Source organism: Stegostoma tigrinum, chromosome 11, assembly GCF_030684315.1.
Source record: "Stegostoma tigrinum isolate sSteTig4 chromosome 11, sSteTig4.hap1, whole genome shotgun sequence".
NCBI lineage: Eukaryota > Metazoa > Chordata > Chondrichthyes > Orectolobiformes > Stegostomatidae > Stegostoma > Stegostoma tigrinum.
The window spans coordinates 9,494,538-9,515,649 of NC_081364.1; the positions used below are offsets into that span (position 1 = coordinate 9,494,538).

The window sequence follows — 21,112 nt, forward strand, 5'->3', positions numbered from 1 at the left end:
TTTTAACCACCTGGCTGGAGAATTTTAGCTATGAAAGATGACTAGGATTGATTATAGGCTAGGATTGTTTTCCTTACAGCAGGGAAGGCTGAGGGGAGATTTCATTGACACGTACCAAATTATGAGGGACATAGACATAGTATACAAGAAGAAACATTTCCCTTTAGTACAGGGGTCAAAGGAACTCTGCCTGAAAAGGTGATTGAGGCAGCAACTATCGCAACATTTGATAAACATTCAGATGAATACAGAAATCCCAAAATATACAAAGCTACAGACCATATGCTATAAAATAAGACTAAGGTAAATAAATGCTGGATGATTGGCAAGGAAACAATGGGTCATGCTCTAAGACACTACGAGTCTACGTTGCCACATTACAAAATGCAGCATTCCTATAAAACTGACGAGTAGGTTAATTGCAACCACATCCATTAAAATCTGCATGTGGTATTTCTGAATTACAAGTGGTGCTCAAGCCATTCAAGGACCAGTCAAAATAAAATTAAGGTTTTAATTAAGCTCAGCATCATTTTGGAAGATCAAGTCTGTCATAGAACTTTGGCAGTCATTGGGCCAAGCTGCGTTTTGAACATTGGTACATGATATATTTGTAAACTATCAAAGTTACTGAACGAAACACCAATGCAGTCAGTCTGAAATGGCTCCAGCACGTCTTTTACAGTCACTCCTCCAAATAAGTGAATTATCCACTGGGAAACCAACATTTTTTTATCCTGGTACCTATCACAAAACGCAAATTTTATTGTACAATTTTAAAAAAAGGTCAAAAAGGATTAAAAGCTTAGCCGAGAAGGTCGAGCTATTCCAAAGTCTACTTTATCGCAAGCTGTTAAGCACAGCACTAACACAGCAAGGATACATGAGTTTCCACTGACAAAATTATAAAAACTTGAAAAAGCTATCGCATGAAAGGAGATGTTGGACCCATCTTTTTCATGCTTTGTTCCACCTTCCAGTTCATTTTGAGGGGAGTGCAGGGACAAGAGAAGAGAGAGAAATTACTCAACTCTATTCCTTCTAACAATTGCTCTAAATCCATAATACAATGCTTTCTTCTGCAGCAATGCAGCTTTCAGTACTCAACGGCGTAAACACTATTAAACTGAGCAACAGACAGCCTTGTAGATATCTGAAATTATGGGCCTTTCAGTTATTGAATTGCAAATCACAAGAAATCATTCTTATGTATTTCCACTTTGTCTCAATCTAGATGGAAAAAATGAACAAATGGACACCACAAAAACTAGCTCCCATCCCGGAGTTTTGTCCATTAAATCACATGGTAGCAATACTGAAGCAGACTTATAGAACTGAGACATTTAAAACTCAAATGTTGCCTGCAGCCACAGGCGACAGCGAAGAAGTGTTCAAAATATACAAATCAATCTACAGAAAGATTTAAAGAAATTATTTCAAACCTACCAATTAGAACTCTGCATAGTATGATCGAACACTGTCGATGGGTGGGGGTGGTGGTAAAATATAAAATATCACTAAGCCTTCAAATACTTTAATATATAAAAAGCGGGAGCAGTAAGCCAGTCAGCCCATTCAGTCTGCTCTCCCAATGACATTACGGCTGATCTGATCATTCTCACCTCCACTTTACTGCCTTTTCTCTAAAATCCTCGATTCCCTTGCAGATTAATTACATCAGCCTCAAATATACTTAATGACCCAGCCACAACAGCTCTCTGCAATAAAGTTCCACAGATTCACCACCCTCAGAAAAAATTCGTCATGTCTGTCTAAACGTGCAACCCCTTGTTCTGAGATTATGCCTTCTGATCTTAGACACATACAAGAGGAAATAATTTTTCCACACGTAAATAATATTCAGCTCCTCTATTTTTCCTGAAATCTGAAACAGTTCTTTAATTGTCTTAGTCCAAATCAGTCCAGCACTTCAGATTGACTAAATAGGTTTGAGCAGTTCAGTTCTCAGAATGGTGTGTAGCACTTCAGCTCAGAACTCGCTTGAAACTTCTTGGGCAATGTCACAGAAACCAAACGAATGGGCAGCATGTGAATTAGTAAATGCTGCATTAATACTATGGCCCGGGTTTAAGCTCAGGGCTCAGATGGAGTAGTCAGGAGAATTTGACTGAGCATTTAATTCATTCATCACCACAAAGTGATTGAAACTCGGTATTCAAAGCAGAGAACGTTCAGTTTCTCATACATCAGCTTGACAAGCATTAAAAAAAGACAAAATTAAAAGCAACCTGAAATCAAACGTGATTATCTATCATTTCTTTCAACCACAAAATCATTCTCAAATAGGCTGCATCAATTTTACTGTGAAAATATAAACTAAATGACAAAATCCGTCTCCATTCACAGAACCAGAAATTTATTTTCAATCACACATAAATTGCAATTTAACTCAAAAACATGCTACGATCTAGTGAGTTATGTAGATGCAAAATATATCACTTGAATTTACTAAGGGCATGAGAGGAATCTGTTATGTTCAAAAGACTTGATTAGTCAATTGACGGTTTAGAAATGTCAAGCAATGTTTGTTTGGCAGCCACTAGTTGCTCTTTCAAATTAAAGTTTGTAACACAATTGCATCCTTTGAGTTAACAATATCTTCATTTCTGAAGGAGAAATCCAAAATATAATACAGTTTACAACCTCCCTACCCGCCTTTCTGCATCAATGTCCCCACAAGCGATCCATAATATTTCACCTCGTCAAATGAAATATGATATTTTTGGACAGCAGTGGGAAAAAAATTGATACTTGAAATGGGGACCACAGCGACCTAAGAAAATTGAAGAATAACACAGTATTCGCTGGTTCTTGTCTGGCCCCTTCTGCAAAAAATTCAAACAAAGGTACAGTCTTCAAAAGTCTGTGAACTAATTAAATGAAAGGGCTGAAATAGGCAGATGAACTTGAATGCAAACATATGAAAATACACTATTCTGATTGGACAAAAAGTTAATGGGAAACCCAACTGTACTAGGATTAACTTTATGAAAGATTTCAAGATTAATTTTTAGTACTGCATAGCCTGAAATGCCTTTGCAAAAGCTAGCAAAGACAATACACCAAACACTTCATGACAACACAACTCAAAGCTGTTAATCTTTCGCAACATAACCCCCATGACAAACCGACTTGGACTTTCAAGAGCTCATATTTCCCTTAACAGTCCTATAAATGTACTTTAATATATTGCTTCAAGTTTAAATTTAATTATACAAGGAAAATAAACTGCAGCTGTATTAATCATTCAGCTTCCTAATCAAAAAGGATCTTTCACCATCACGTAGAAATCACTGCTCTTGAAATGTAGCACACTAATCAGCAGCCCACATAATATAAAGACACTGCTTAACCACCTCCATCCTGAAATACAAACCCACAAATAAAACGGTAAGACAAAATTAGTTTGCATTGATCCAGAGGTACAGTAGTCTTCTCTATTTGTCACTTGTTGTGCAGGTCTTCAAAATGTGTTTGCACCTTTCCTTTATGACAGCTGCAAAATGACCAACCAATTGTAATTATTTTTCTCTTTGTGACATATTTCTCTGGGCTGCACCATTTGAACATTGTCATTTTGTCTCTTGGCTCCATTTATCCAGCAGATTTAGTCGATCTCTTGATTCCAAACGACCATGTCTCATTCTTCATTTCTTTACCCCTCATTTCATCCTCCACAGATCACAGAAAATTTACAATGCGGAATGAGGCCATTCAACTCATCATGTCCATGCCAGTTGACAAAAGGCTACCCAGCTGAATCATACTTTACTGCACTCTGCAGTTAACACATCTTCAAGCAGATCCCTCAGCACTTATGTCATTATGTGGAGATGTCAGTGTTGGACTGCGGTGGATAAAGTCGCAAGTCACACAACACCAAGTTTGTCCAATGGACACATTTGAAATCACAAGCTTTCAGGCTGCTGCTCCCTTGTCACTTCACGTGCCGAAGGAACAGTGCTCTGAAAGCTTGTGATTTCAAATAAACCTGCAGGACGAGAAGCTGGTGTCATGTAACCTCTGACTTCGACCACGCTCTGAAGATTTCTAGCGCCACTAAACCTTTTCAGGCACTGAGTTTCAACTTCCTCTCAACTGCAAACCTTAACATCCTTCCTTCATTGGTAAATCCTTTGTCAACCTTTCCTCCACCATTGTGCTTTGTTAACAAACTTAACCACCCCACCCCCCACCCCGCCTTCACCCTTGCATCTGCAATCCATCCATCAGGCTTCCGGAGCCACCTCCTTCCTCCCCACTTACCTGGAGGATCTACTCTGCTACTTTGTTTCGCCTTCTCTTCATCCCTTCCATCACCAAACGGATCCCAGAAGAGATGACTTTCCCGTCCTCCTGAGGGTCTTCCCAATCCCCTCTCTACAACCCCCCCACCGCACCCGCATACACACACGTCTTTTGTGCACTTCTCTCACCTTCAAAGTCTGATTCCGAATCAGACTCTGAACCATCGTCGCCGTTAGACTCGGTCTGCATGGGGTCGTCATTGTTGAACCGGCGCCTGCCGCCGGCCTGCTCCTCCTTCTCTTTCAGCTCAGTAAAGTACTCGATGGCGAACTCCACCAGGTCGGAGGGCCGGTTCCGGAGCACCTCCACCGTGTAGCCCTGCAGCAGGTCTGTCAGCCCGGGGGGGATCTCGATATTCATCCTCCCCGATTCCAAGTACAGCTGCCTGAGGAGGTGAGAGGTCCGGAGTGGAGTGGAGGGGAGGTGGGGGGAGTGGACGGGATAGGGTCGGGGAATTGAGGGGGGTGGGGAAGAGGGAGGAAAGGGGCTTCTTCTAAGGACGGAGGGGGATAATCCGCTTTAACGATATTATCGATTATCAGCGACCAGTCGATAAAACCCCCCTCCCCGCCGCCTCCGCCTCTTCCTCCTCCTCCTCCTCTTCAATCCCGCCGATATTTCGGCTCCGAATCAAACCGACACACAAGGAGATGTCCGCGATGTCTAAGCGATACCTTCCCGATTAGTCACCGACTCTGCTGCATTCACCTCACCCAAAGTGCGACTAAATCGTCCGGCGAGGCGGATTTTTTGACTGATTCATAGGCTTTTTCAGTCGTGTTTTGACAGACGAATGTTGATATGTATCGTTCAATGTAACATTTATTTTTATTTTTCCTCCCTTGTTCGCTCACTGCCATACGACGTCCACTCGGACTCTAGCTCTGTTGTGCTAAGCCCAACACCAGCCACGGTGCATTCAAACCTGTTGGCAGGATGGGGCGGGGCAGTACCTGATCGGCGTGAGGTTGGTTCAATCGCCGTCCGGGGGGCGGGGAGTCTAATTGCAAGGTCGACCAATCGAAGTCGCAAGGATCGTGGGCGGGACCTTCCTGGCTCTGCCAGCAGGTACGGTTGCGCTCCGCGCTCCGAGCTCCAAATCCCCATCCCTCTCCAACCGCTGTGCTGATTGGCAGGTTTACGTTAGCCAATCGAAGAGGCTGCTCCGCCATTGACGTTTCAAGGCAACCTCTGGTTTACCGTCCACTGGTTGCCATGGAAACGGTCGGGCCAAAAAAAAACAAGGGGAGATTCCCCAGCCTGGGAATTCCTGCAACAAGATGCCTTCAGAAGAAAAAGGAGCTCCCTCCTTTCTTTAATTCTTCCCTTTCTCAAACTTTACAACGACAGTGTTTTCAGCTGCTATTTGATTTTCCTTAGGATGTTTCAACGCAGTGATCTCTATATCACCAAAATTAAATACTAAGGCTGGATATATACCCTCATCAAGGGTGAGTTTCTTACCTTCAGCAATCCAATTCATATATATGCTAATTGCAGATATTACAAAGCAAAAACAAATCCATATTGCCAACTGGGATTTTTTTTGTATGATTATTCTGAACTTGTTTTTATTTTTCTAACTTGTTACTGTGATTTTGTACTTTTGAAGGTGCGTGTTGCCAGTTTTTTATTTCTTTATTTTTCTCTTCACCCCCTCCCCCGACCCAGAGAGTTTGTATTGAAGAATCTGTACCTGGCTCTTTTGTACCTAAGATGGTACTGTAAGTAGCAAATTGTAAATTTTTCACAGTGAGCTACATGTGACAATAAAGCTAAATTAATTCAAATCAATAAAGACCATAAGAAATAGCAGCAGGAGAAGGCTGTTCAGCCCCTCAAGCTAGCTGTAATCCCTGACATCATGGGTGATCATACTCTTCAATGTCTTTTACACCTGCTACCCTCATAACCTTGCACACCACTGGTAATCAGAAATCTATCAATCTCCACCTTGAACATACTCAAAGATTGAACCTCCACAGCCCTCTGAGGTGGAGAATTCAAAAAGTTTGCAACCGTCTGCTTAAAATAATTTCTCCTGATCTCAGAGCTTTTGTGTAGGATCATAGGAATGAAGAACAGGAATAAACTTTCAACCCATCAAGCAGCCCTGGCTATTCGATAGGATCATTTGTGATCAGACACTCAATGCCTTTTACTCATCTCATTCTCATAAGAAATAACGAGAGAAGGCTGTTTGGCCCCTCAGGCCAGCTGGATTCCCTGAAATCATAGTTGATTGGATTCTTCAATGTGTTTTACTTCTCCTACCCTCATAAACTTGCATGCACTGGTAAACAGAAATTCATCAAGCTGTACCATAAACATAATCAAAGACTAAGCTTCCACTGCCCTCTGTGTCACAGAATACCAAAGGTTCACAATTGTCCCCATCTTAGACCTAAGTAGCAGCCCAATTAGCTATAGAATGTAGAACCACAATTATAGATTCCCTACCAGAGGAAGCACCTTATCTGCATCTAGCCTGTTTTTTCTTCAAATAAGTTTGAATTAGATTATTTCTTATTCTTCCAAACTCTAGAGAATACCTGACCCGCTTGCCTGTAGATTCACTGCCACGAATCCTTATTGGTTAGAACTGAAGCTCCTGATGCCAAGTGGGGAAAGATGCCCATGCCCATTAGAAGCCCCCAATCTTGGGTCAGGTGCAGAGAGTCAGGAGAAATTTCAGAACTGTGAACCCAACTTTTAAAATCATGACACATGTTTTGGATTATTGGTTGAAGGGATATGGATGAGAGAGGTGGGGACGGTGGTGGGGTGGAGCAGCCAAGCTATCTTGGGAATTGGGCCACTTGACACGGGTATAGTCTGAAAGGCTGCCCAGTTCCCAAGTTTAATGAAGAGGCCAGCTCCCTTCAGAAACTACATATGCATGAACTACAGCCCAACCCAGTCCATCACCATAAAAATGAGAGATGCTATATTTAGGACAGGGCTTTGGTTTTATTCATTCACAGCTGTTGGCATCACTAGTTCAGTCAGGATTTACTGGCCGTCCCTAATTGCTCAGAGTTCATGCTGTAGGTCTGAAGTCACATGTAGGCCAGACCAGGTAAGGACAGCAGATTTGCTTTCATAAACTACATTAGCAAGCAAGCCAGATGGATTTTTCCGACAGTAATGGTTTCATAGTAATTATTGGACTCTGAATTCCAGAATTTATTAAATTCAAATTCTGCCATCTGTCATTATGGGATTCAAACATTGCATCTAGGACATGAGTCTAGACTTGTAAGCTTGTTTTTTTTTAATTCACTCATGGAATTTGGGCACCACTGCTGGGCAGCATTTATTGTCTGTCTTTGAAAAGGTGGTGGTGAGCTGAATTCTTGAACTGCTGCAGTCCATGTGCTGTGGGTAGATCCACAATGCTCTCAGGAAGGGAATTCCAGGATTTTGATCCAACAACAGTGAAGGAACAGTGATATATTTCCGTGTCAGGATAGTGAGTAGCTTGGGGGTGAAATTGCAGGTGGTGGTGTTGCCATGTATTATGCGGTTGTCCTTCCAATCGGAAGTGTTCATGGGTTTGGAAAATGCTGTCTAAAGATATTTGGTGAAATATGCATTACATTGTCCTCACACCAAAATAACAACTTGGAGAGACACTGCAAGCACACACCTCCCCCCATCAGTCTTTTACATCCTGTGATAATGGGAACTGCAGATGCTGGAGAATCCAAGATAATAAAGTGTGAGGCTGGATGAACACAGCAGGCCCAGCAGCATCTCAGGAGCACAAAAGCTGACGTTTCGGGCCTGGACCCTTCATCAGAGAGGGGGATGGGGAGAGGGAACTGGAATAAATAGGGAGAGAGGGGGAGGAGGACCGAAGATGGAGAGTAAAGAAGATAGGTGGAGAGGAGAGTATGGGTGGGGAGGTAGGGAGGGGATAGGTCAGTCCAGGGAGGACGGACAGGTCAAGGAGGTGGGATGAGGTTAGTAGGTAGGAGATGGAGGTGCGGCTTGGAGTGGGAGGAAAGGATGGGTGAGAGGAAGAACAGGTTAAGGAGGCAGAGACAGGTTGGACTGGTTTTGGGATGCAGTGGATGGAGGGGAAGAGCTGGGCTGGTTGTTTGGTGCAGTGGGGGGAGGGGACGAACTGGGCTGGTTTTGGGATGCGGTGGAGGAAGGGGAGATTTTGAAGCTGTTGAAGTCCACATTGATACCATTGGGCTGCAGGGTTCCCAAGCGGAATATGAGTTGCTGTTCCTGCAACCTTCGGGTGGCATCATTGTGGCACTGCAGGAGGCCCATGATGGACATGTCATTCTAAAGAATGGGAGGGGGGGTGGAAATGGTTTGCGACTGGGAGGTGTAGTTGTTTATTGCGAACCGAGCCGAGGTGTTCTGCAAAGCGGTCCCCAAGCCTCCGCTTGTTTTCCCCAATGTAGAGGAAGCCACACCGGGTACAATGGATGCAGTTTTAAATTGTACAACATTTGCAGCATGCTACTGTGCAGAGGGACTTGGATGTCCTTGTGCATGATTCGCTAAAAGTAGAATTGCAGGTGAAGCGGGTAATTAAAAAGGCAAATGGAATTTTGTCTGCCATTGCTCGAGGGATGGAGTTTAAAAACAGGGAGGCTATGATGCAGCTGTGTAGGGTCCTGGTGAGGCCAGACCTGGAGTACCGTGTGCAGTATTAGTTTCCTTACTTGAGAAGGGATGTACTAGCACTGGAGGGGGTGCAGAGAAGATTCACACGGTTGATTCCAGAGTTGAGAGGATTGGATTATGAGGAAAGACTGAGTAGGCTGGGATTATATTCATTGGAATTCAGAAGAATGAGGGGAGATCTTATAGAAACATATAAGATTATGAAGAGAATAGATAAGGTGGAGGCAGGTGGGTTGTTTCCGCTAGCAGGTGAAACTAGGACTGGGGGCATCGCCTTAATATAAAGGGAAGCAGATGTAGGACTGAGGTCAGACGGAACTTCTTCATCCAAAGAGTTATTAATCTGTGGAATTCCCTGCCCAGTGAAGCGGTTGAAGCTACCTCGCTGAATGTTTTTAAGGCAAGGCTAGATAAATGTTTGAACAGTAAAGGAATTAAGGGTTATGGTGTGCGGGCGGGTAAGTGGAACTGAGTCTCAAAAAGATCAGCCATGATCTTATTAACTGGCGGGGCAGGTTCAAGGGGCCAGATGGCCGACTCCTGCTCCAGTTCTTATGCTCTTATAACTCCCATACTTACCTTCTGCCATCAGTGTTGTTGGAGAGGTTGAAGTGATCATCCACACCAGAAATCATATTTTAAGTTTTGTTTTTGTCACAGTGTTCCTCTCTCATCTGGTGCCAAAAGGAACTTATAGCATGCACCAACCAGGGAAACACACAAGTGACGAGATACAGAGGGAGGAAGAAGTCAGCTGCTGTCCATTAACATGTCATCATGATGCAAACTGATTCAGGTTGTCATTGGGCCCCAGCCCCCAGCTGCAGAATGTACACAGCTCCTTAGAAACATAGGAAATAGTAGCAATGATTAGGCGAATCAGCCCAGTCTGCTATTCAGCATTATAATGGCCTATCCTCTATCTCAATGCAATAATCCTACATTCTCTCCATACCCTTTGACACTTTTAGCTTCTGGAAATCTATTTTTTCTTAAACATGTTGCCTGGTCTGGAGGGTTTTGGTCATGAGGAGAGGTTGGATAAACTTGGATTGTTTTCACTGGAAATACAGAGGTTGAGGAGCAACCTATTAGACATCTATCAAATTATGAGAGGCATAGATAGGGTGAATAGTCAGATACTTCATCCCAGGGTGGAAAGGTCAACTACAAGAAGGCACATGTTCAAGATGAAGGGGATAAAGTTGAGGGGAGAAGTGCGGTGAAAATCTCTCACCTAGAAGATGATGGGTGCCTGGAATGTAAAGGCAGCAAAGGTGGTGGAAGCAGGCACATTAGCAACATTTAAGAGGTATTTTGATGGACACATGAATGGGAGGCAAACAGAGGAATAGAAACCATGCATGGGCAGTAAGTGATGGATCTGAATAAGCAGTAGGACTTAGTGCAGGCTTGGTGGGCCAAAGGGCCTGTTCCTGTGCTGAATTGAATTAAATTGGATTGTGTATTTTCAGTAACTCAGCCCCCACCTTGCTCCTCATGCTCGGTGACGGCGAGCACGACGGGGCATTGCTTTAAATTGAGGGGTGAAAGATATAGGACAGATGTCAGAGGTAGTTTCTCAGAGAGTAGTAAGGGAATGGAACGCTTTGCCTGCAACGGTAGTAGATTCACCAACTTTAGGTACATTTAAGTTGTCACTGGATAAGCATATGGACGTACATGGAATAGTGTAGGTTAGATGGGCTTGAGATCGGTATGAAAGGTCGGCATAACATCGAGGGCTGAAGGGCCTGTACTGTGCTGTAATGTTCTATGTCCTATGTTCTAGAATTCAACAGGTTCGCCACCTTTGCAGTGAAGAAATTTCTCCTAGCCCAGTCCAAATGGCCTACACCATATCCTGCAACTGTGATCCTGTATTCTGGACTCCCTAGTCATTAGGAATATAATCCAGTCTTGCAGTTTTGTCACATTTGTGTACAAATCAAAGAAATCCCCTCTCATTCTTTGAAACTTCAGTGACTCTCGGCCCAGTCAATCCAATCTCTCCTCAAATCACAAACCTGCCATTCCAGGAATCAGTCTGGTGAGCTTCTGCTGCTCTCCATCTTATGGCAAGTATATTTTTTTTAGATAAGGAGACCAGTTTCAACTGAGCAAAGATTGTGAGATTCCACACTTCAAATTCTCCCGAAATATAACTGGTAATGTCTGAAACTGAATAAAAAAGGCATGTAAAATATGAAGATAGTAGATTTCTTATGAACTTGCAATATAAACCCATTGCCTGCCATGACATTAAACCGGAACATTTAGCCTTTAAGCAGAAAAAGCCACGGGCGATTTAATTGAAGTATTCAAACTGATGAGCAGTTTAGATAAAGTAATTAAGGAGGATCTATTTCGCAAAGCAGGGAGGTCAGTAACCAGCGGCAGACACTTAGTGTACCAGCAAGGATGCTAGAAGCTTGAAATAAAAACAGAGGATAGCACAGGGGAAACAAACTGGAAAGTACAGTCTGAAGTTGTTAATTGGTGTATGCATGTGCTAAAGGGATTTCTTCCCACCTAGAGACAGGTGGAACTCTGGAAGTCACAATTTGAAAGGATGGTACAGTTAGAAACACTTGTTGATTTAAAAAACACACTCTTGGATATGCATGTGAGGTATCATAAAGTAAAACATACCTCACAGATCTCCTTTAACCTCTCCCCGTCTCACTTTAAACTGATGCTCTCTAGTATTTGATTTTTTTACACCCTGGTAAAATGACTTCAACTGTCCACCTTATCCATGCCTCATAATTTTACATGTGTTTATCAGGTCAACTCTCAGCCTCCAAGGATCCAGTGGAAACAATCCATTTCCTCTAGGTCCACACATAAATTCCCTCCTTTATCCTTGAATGAACTTACCTTTTCCCTAGTTACCATGCCACTCCTGATACATTACAAAATACCTTGTGATTCTTCTTAATCCTCCTTGCCAATGATATTTCAGGACTCCTTCTTTGCCTTGCTAATTATTTGTTCTTTCCTGTTTTTTTTGTCTTCCACAAGGGTCTTGACTGATTTAAATTTCCTAAACTTTACGTATGTTTCTTTTTTCTTTTTGATTGAACTTTCAATATGTATGGTCATCCAGGGTTTCCAAATCTTGCCATCCTTATCATTCTCCCAAACAGGATGGTCCTAGTCCTAATCAACTGGCCTTTAAAAAAACTCTTTTCCCTCAAACAGCCATTCAGGCAGTTCAGGTAAGATTCATCAGGTTGATTCCTGGAATGAAGATGCTATCTAATCAGGAAATATTTTGTACTTTGGATCTACACTCATTGAAGTTCAGGAGAACAGCTGGTAACCTTATTAAAACATATGGATTTCTGTGAGGTCTTGATGGATTAGATCATAGAATCCTAGAATCTCTACAGTGTGGTAACAGGCCCTTTGGCCCAACAAGTCCACATTGACCCTCTGAAGACCATCCCACTCAGACCCATCTCTCAACCTTTTCCCCTGTAATCTGCACTTCCCATGCCTAGCACACCTTATCTACACATCACTGAACACTATGGGCAACTTAACATGGCCAATCCACCTAGCCTGCACGTCTTTTGGACTGTGGGAGGAAACTGAAGCACCTGGTGGAAACCCACATAGACACAGAGACAATGTGACGGTGCCCCGAGTGTGGAATTGAGCCCAGGACCCTAGCACTTGAGGCAGCAGTACTAATCACTGATTCCACTATCCTGAATGTTCCCTTGGGGGACTCCACAATATATTCCATGTGAATGTTACAATAAGAGGTCCGAACCCTGAAGTAGGTGGACATTCCTAACTTACATTTTGAAAATGTGCTTGTTTAAAAGAGGGCAGATACAGTTAAAAATGTCTACAGGTGTAAATTGTGTCTTTCTAGAGAGTGAGACTGGTGGAATGCCACCCCTAAAATGTCAAAGAAACTTCAAATACACCGGCTGGGATCTCTCATAACTACAAAGATAACATGGCGCTGACACATCCTGCTCAACAGCAAGCCACCCCCTGAGGATGTGTATCAGCCTGCATTCAAGCATTGGCAAGCTGTGCAAGTCACAATCAAAGAACTATTATTCCCTAGTTACCTCTGTGCTGCAGATAAAGACTCCCTCCCAGACTGAGTGTTAGAAGTCAGTTGGAAGTTGAACAACAAAAGGGAGATCCTTGCTAACTCCGGTGTTGCAAACCACTTTAAAAAAGAATCAGGACAAAGGATCTTCAAGCAGCTTATAAAACCAAGAGTCTTGAAAATAATCCATACAACTGCCTATATCAAAATTACTGATGCAACCCAATAATGATCGGGAGATCTTTATACCTTGTTTTTCATGTTCAACTTTTCAGCTCACCTCCTAATTTTAATCTGTGTCTATATGTTTGCATGACTAATTCTTCTCATGTTTACTTAGTAGTAAACCCACTGTTTTTAAAATTCAAGAATGCCAAGTTAAGTTGGCTCCTTTTAAAATGTAAGTTTATTTGGGTCTGGGACATCCACAAGGAAAGGGAAGCTTGACCAATGAACTTTTTGCAACCAACCAAGGCAGGTGGGAGGGAAGTATCCGTAAGTAATGAAAGGGAACTAATTCATCCCTCCTCACCTGGGACCATATAGAATTGGGCAACCTTATCCAGGGTCTAGTAATAACAAAGCATTTGAAAGATTTTTGACCTACGAGGAGTCAAGGGTCATGCAGCACAGGCAGGGAAGTGGAGGCTAAAGTTACAATCAGATTAGCCATTATCCAACTGAATGGCAGAGCAAGCTCAAAGGGTCAAATGGCCTTCTCTTGATCCTAGTTCTTATGTTCTTAATTACGGAATATGTTTTATTTTCTTTAAAAGGTGTACGCAATATGTCAGTTTGAGAGCAAGCATTATTGCAGCTGCAAACGGGTCAGCATGACACTCTGGGAGGGTTACACTTCCAATATTTAGGTCTTCAGCAACAGTTCTTTTGCCAAACTGAACAATAACAATCAGTTCTTTTTAATGTGTCATTAGATTATTATTTCCAAAAAAAAATCTTCAAAGGGCGCAGTAAATTATAAAGGAGGTTAACTCACCTGCACATCATGTTTTCAAACCCAAAGCCAAAACGATGCAATAGATCTTTTTCTCTCCCTCTTCATTACGGTAATAAGGGTTTGGAGCTAATGGCATTAAGCAATCCCAACACAGTCTGTAGTTCTCACCAACGTCAATTGGGCAAAGGAAGAACTTACATAAATGTCACCCTTTCTTAGACTGCAGAATGCCTCAAAATGTTTTCCTGCCAAATAAATATTTCTGTACTTTAGTAGCTGGTGCGTAACCAAGTCCTGCAAACAGTGCTATTGCAACAATCATCTTTTCAGGTTCTTGGATATGTATTGGCCAGGACACGGGAAAGCTCCCCTGTACTTTTGCACAATTGTGGCCATGGAAGCTTTAGCATTCACCTGAGAGGGTAGGCAGGGCCTTTCATAAGAATTAAGAGCGGGAGTAGGCAATACAGTCCTTCTAGCTTGTACTGCCATTTAATACAATCCTGGTGGATCTTATCACGGCCTCAACTCCACTTTCCTTCCCCACTCTCCTTAATGCCTCAATCCATTAATAATTCAAAATCTGTCCGTCTCCTCCTTAAATTTACTCAAAGTCCAAGTAGAATAGAACAGAATAGCAATTTATTGTCACTTAGATTCATGAAAATATGAGATGTGTATAAGTTGCCACAATTTGGAGCCATTTTAAACATAAAGGAAGAAACAATTGAAACAAAGATAGAACAAAGTTCATCTTTTGTTCCCTCCATGTCTCCTGGGTTTATGGAGGGACTACAGGACGCTGCCGCCAAAGCTGCCCCTAGAGACTGCTAAAGTGAGGATTTCCAAACCGAACATGCTTTGCCACTGTAGCCACAAGGAACGAACCAGAACCACCAACACACTACTGCCATAGCCACCACTGAAAGCACCGCACCACCACCAGGAGGAATGGAACACACCTACCGACGATGAGGCCTTCAATAAAGCCACGGCTACTATGGCTATGAGAAAGGGACATCCAGATCCACCACACGGCCACCACTGCAGCAGCAGGCCCTTACAACCATCTTCCTCTATCATAGGTGCAAAAGGAACAAAAGGTGAACTTTGATACAACAGAGAAATGGAGAAATGAAGAAACAAAACAAATAAAAATAAAGAACAATGAAGTATGTAGCAAGCCAGGTGAGCCACCTCCATCAGTATCCACTGTATTCTGGGGATACTAAATTCCATAGACCCTTTCTCTACTATCCCATTTGGAAGACATGATTTCCTGACAGTGCAGTTCTCCCTCAGTACTGCGGTAGAGGACTGGCCTAAGTTAAACTCTTAAGTCTCTGCCTTGAGGACTTGCAGCCACCTTCCACTATCAGAAGCAAAAGAGCTACTCAATGAGCCACAGCACTGGATAGGGTCAGTCCACAAGGTTAAGGCTGCACTTGGCTAAGGACCATCTTCAAGCAAATTTCACTTGACATGCAACTTTCACTGTTGACCCTGAACCGCATCTGGTCAAATGTAATTCTGAAATATTCCATTCCATAGCACTTAACCTCCCCTTTCAAGTTCAAAATGTATTCCTCAGTCCAAATGTAAGGTGACATTTGCCACGTAATTGAAAGGTTATCTTGCTTAAAAGTGAAGGAAAAGTTGTAGATTACTGACTTCAGTGGGTGTCAAAAGTTCTTATCATGTTAATATGTTAGAAGGTGTTGGAAATCAGACTTTGTTGACTTTTATGATTTCATAAAAGTTCAAGATACTTAGAAATAGAAGGATGTAAAATGTTGACCAAATATTATCTGTCAACGAGCTCTTCTTTATCCCTTCCAAAGTGGGTTTTATGATAATATGTAGACAGACAACTGTCTGAATAAAGTCACTCCAGCCTACCCAGTTCCCTTTAGTCTCTAAGTCATTAAATTGTGATTCCTTCTCCACTTCTGCAGTCGAACAAATATTCTGGGCTCCAGAAGTGCTGAGTTTTTCGGAAACTTTTCTGATGAGACTTCAAACTGAAGCATTTTTCAATTTTCTTGTGAATATGAAATAAAAAGTTAGATGGAGCACTCCAGATCCTTGCTCAATAGCCTACCTGTTAATTTATTTCTTTAGGATTTGTGACTGGTTGCCACATTTGACCAGAAAATGGTAACTTCAGAGTTAACTGGCTCCTGAGGATGTGAGAAGTTTCTTTTTAACTGCAAGTTCTTTTTTAACTACAAGAATAAATTGAGTTGCACAGTGATTTAGACCATTGCCTTTCACTTTCATGATTTGGGTTCAAATGCCAGAAGAGCAATTAATTGAAAGTCTACAGTGTTGAGAAGTCTCCACCCAGTTTCAATGGGTCTAGTCAATTTGGAAATACTTAAATCCAAAGGTAAAATTTTGCTTTTAGTTCTCAGGATATCATGCGGTAGGAGCAGATGTTGGAAATTGGGCATGCACTTGCAACCCTAGGACACTTTCCCATCAGACAAAATTTTGTGATGGAAGAACTGGAGATGAGAACTTCCCCTTAAATTTTCCAATTCACTAGAACTGGGAATGGAAAAGTGTAAAACAGGCACAGTCAATGCTGGATTGGGGAAAAAGTACCATGGTGTCATACAAATGACAGGCAATAACAATCTTGAACAAAAGAAAACCCAACCATTTCCCTTGAGCTTCAACAGCATTGCCATCGTTGAATCTCCCACCATTAACACCCTGACAGTTGCCATTGATCAGAAGCATAACTGGACCATACATCTAAATAATTTTGCTCCACGAGCAAAGCTGAGTCTGGGAATTATGCAATAATTAACCGACCTCCTTATTCCCTAGTGTTAATAGCTGGTTGATTATGTTGTTAAAAATACACAGGTACTGGGCATTGTTTGATAAAAGACTAAACCTACATATAAAGAAGTCAGGTCTCTTCCATAGTTAAACCTGCACCTTGTGTCCCAGGAGAGAGAGTATTTCATATTCACTGGCAGACCTGAATTTTCCACAGCCATTGGGCACAGTGGGTAAATAATATTTCCATTTAAATTTGATAAGATCCCTTCAAAACTTGACTTTTTATCAGATTGCCATTTTAAGCTGAAGCCAATGTATTAATGAGTTAATTTGTTTTCAAAAGTGCACAAAAAATGTCATGGTCCGTGAGAGGGAGCACACAGCATCTTCTGGTACTGAGGAGGCTTTCTGTGACTGTTGGGTACTGCAAGTGCTGGAGTGCATCATCAGCTCAGCAATGGCATTTTAATTTAATTCAGTGCATCACCTTTATTTTATTACAGTCGCCTTTTAATTAGTTATTTATTTTCAAAGTCTATAAAGAAGCCAGAGGGTTCTTGTGGCACATTAGTAGTGCTCGTACATCTGAGCTAGGAGGGTTCAAGCCCCACCTGCTCTCGTGATATCAATACATTTGACCAGATTGATTAAAGATACCTTGAAGGAAGCTGCCTAGATTTTTTGTTATGTGGTAGAAAAATGTAACACTGCATTGTGTGAATAAGGTTCCTGAGAAGTAAAGTTAAATTTTGATTCATACTTCACCATCTGGTTTGTCTCATTCTAACAACATTCGAAACCTGTCCACCATCTGCAGGCCACTATTCAGGAGTGTGATTTTTTTTGTTTCCTTGAACAGGTCTGGGTATTGCAGCCTTAGCCAGGATTTATTAACCATCCCTAATTACCTTTGAGAAGGTAATGGTAAGCTGTCATCTTGAACTTCTTCAGTTCATGCAGAGTAGGTACAATCTCAGTGCTGTTTGGTTGTCCCAAGATTTTGACCCAAGTACTGTGAAGCAATGTTGAGATCCTTCTGAGTCAGGACGGTGCATGCTTTGAAGCGGAACTTCAGATGGCAGTGTTTCCATGTGTCTGCTGCCCTTGTTACTCCTGACGGCAGAAGTTACAGGTTTGGAAGGTGCTATCTATCAAAGGGTTCTTGGTGAATAGCTGTAGTGCATCTTGTAGATGGGACTCACTGCTGCCACTGTGCATCAGTGGTGGAGAGAGTGAGTATCGAAGTGTCAGATATTGGGGAGGGGCTAATCAAGTGGTCTGCGTTGTCCTGAATGGCAACAAGCTTTCTGTAAATTGTTTGTGCCTCACCCATCCAAGCAAGTGGAGTGTATCCTGTCATATTCCTGACTACTACCTCACACATGATTGACAGACTTTGAGCAGTCAGGAAGTGAATCATTTGCTACAGAATTCCCAGCCTTTGATCTGCTGTTGTAGCTACAGTATTTGTATGGCAAGTCCAGCTCAGGTTCTGGTCAGTGGAAACCCGAAGATGTTGATAGTGAGGCATTCAGTGATAGTCATGCCATTGAATGACAGGGGTGATATTTAGATACTCTCTTGTTAGAGACTATTGTTTGGAATTTGTATGGTGCAAGTGTTACTTGTCACTCATCAGTCCAGGCCTGCATGATGTTTCAGACTTGTTACATTTCAGCATGGACTGCTTCAGTATCTAAAGAGTTGCGAATGGTGCTGAACTTTGTGCAACCATCGGTGAACATGCCCACCTATGACCTTATGATGGAGGGAAGGTTATTAGTGAAACAGCTGATGATGGTTGAGTAAAGAATAGGATCCTGAAGGCCCTGGGGTGGCACAGTGGCTCAGTGGTTAGCACTGCAGCCTCACAGCGCCAGGGACCCAGGTTTGATTCCACCCTTGGGTGACTGTGTGAAGTTTGCACATTCTCCCTGTGTCTGCGAGGGTTTCCTCCATGTCCTCTGGTTTCCTTCCATAGTCCAAAGAGGTGCAGGTTAGGTGTATTGGCCATGCTAAATTGCCCCATGTTCAGGGATGTGTAGACTAGGTGGATTATAGGGAGATGGGTCTGAGTGGGATGCTCTGAGGGCCAGTGTGGACTTGTTGGGCTGAAGGGCCTATTTCCACACTGTAAGGAATCTATGCCATAGAATCATGCATCATGAAAACAAGCCCCTCAATCCAACTCATCCACACCAACCAGACATGCCAATTTTACCTAGTCCCTTTTGCCAGCATTTGGCCCATCTCTTTCTCAACCCTTCCTATTCGTATACCTATCCAGATACCTTTTAAATATTGTAGTTGTACCTGCCTCCACCACTTCCTCTTGCCCCGGTTCCAGATGCACAGCATTCCCTACGTGAAAAAGTTACCTCTCAGGCCCTTTTTAATTCTTTTCCCTCTCAGCTTAAACCTATGCCCTCTCGTTTTTGACTCCTCTACCCAGGGGAAAAGACCTTGGCTATTCACCCTATTCTCATGTCCCTCGTGATTTTATAAACTTATCGAAGGTCACCCCTCAGTCTCTGATGCTCCAGGGAAAATAACCCCTGCCTACTCAGCCTCTCTCATTACCTCAAACCTTTTAAACCCAGTACATCCTTATAAATCTTCTCTTTGAAGCGTTACTCTCTGCCCTCTCTGTAAATGTCTGTTATGACAGAGCACAGAATAGAGAGCTTGTTTTGGATATCTTGTGTCAGACATGCTTATGATGTAGCCCACTCAATGCAACTAATTGACCATAACTTTGCACAATTATCTTTGACATTTTAGTTAATCACTGGATCTATGCCTTCCCATTGCAAGTACTTCCCCAGCTCAGAGCAGATGTCCTAAACCCCGGCACTGGGTAAATAACAGAGTTGTCCAGACTCACCAACAACCTGCTAACTGCTGTCCCCTACCACCACTATATTTTTCTTGGCTACCCCTGCTTGGACTCCGTTCACAGTACCACAATCATTTCACCTTTCCACCCCACAACCCCTGCTGTCACCCAAACAAACTGAGAGAACTTCAAACCTATTTTACAATTATATGGGATAACACTCTTGGATCCTCTTTCCTGCCTAACTTGCAGTCAGACACTAACTTGTCTGCCCCACTGCCATGCTGACTGCAGGACAGTGTTCCCAGCCTGCAAGATTGTGATGCTGACTGCAGGACAGTCTTCTCAGCCTGCCTCATTGTGACACTGACTGCAGGGCTGTCTTCCGAGCCTACCTCATTGTGATGCTAACTGCAGTTCACGCTTTTGTGCTTTTGTGCTCCTGAGATGCTGCTTGGCCTGCTGTGTTCATCCAGCCTCACATTTTATTATCTTAGGCTGGTATATGGAGTTAGGCCACAAATCAGCAATGATCTTATTGAATGGGGGAACAGGCTCAAGGGGCTGAACGGCCCACTCCTGTTTACGTTCTGATGTTCCATCCATTTTCATGAGCATTCATATCGCCTTAATGAACCCTGATTGTTCTACAGTTTAATTGAGCATCCTTAATATGGCACACTAATGACTACTGTTGCTGAGTTACAGTATTTGTAACATTCTTATCCATGTTGAATTATTATAGAACTGGGGTGCATTGAGTTTTGAATTGTAATATTTCTGTATGATGCCTTTTCATTCTACTTTTAGTCGTGCCATGACTAATTTCTCTTGATTCCTTTTTTAGTTAAAAATGAAATAATCAATAGAATCCAACTGACCGTATCTAAATTTAACAAAATTAGATCTTGTTTGACTTGGTTCATCGATGCAATTGCATATGTCTGAGGGTTTCTATTTAGAATTACAACAATGCAGAGTACAGTAACAGGCCATTCAGCCCGTCTGGACTGGATGCTATTTGTGCTCCACATGAACTCTCACCACCCAGCTTCAGCAAACTCTATCTGTCTCATCTTCTGTTTCTTTCCATCTCTGTGTTTATCGATGAACTTCAAATAAACCTATTGGCAGCAAGTTCCATATTCTCACAACATTCTCTAGATTTATTCATTGATAGGATGAGAGGGTATCTCTGGTAAGGTCAGTACATATTGCTCATCCCGACTTGCTCTCAATAAAATGCGACTGAATGAACATGCTAGGAGGGTAGGTAAGAGTCAACTATATTTCTGTGAGCCTGGAGTTACAAGAAGGCCAGACTGAGGAAGGATGATAAATTTTCTACCCTCAAAAGGCATTCGCGAACAATTTGGCTTTTTACACAATCTGACTGTTTCTTGGTTACCGTGACTAATGCAATCTTTTTATTCCAGATTTACGTAATAAATTGTATTTAAATTCCCTGGTTACC

The 21,112-nt window shown here is 42.4% G+C and overlaps 1 protein-coding gene across 1 annotated transcript in view; it reads right to left on the reverse strand.

Moving 5' to 3' along the window:
* Window positions 1–21,112, reverse strand: part of prkar2aa (protein kinase, cAMP-dependent, regulatory, type II, alpha A) — a 307,283-nt gene that overhangs the window by 209,908 nt on the left and 76,263 nt on the right. The window contains exon 7 of the mRNA XM_048547783.1: window positions 4,458–4,690. Coding sequence (XP_048403740.1) covers window positions 4,458–4,690 — 233 coding nt within the window. The remainder of the gene's footprint in view (window positions 1–4,457; window positions 4,691–21,112) is intronic.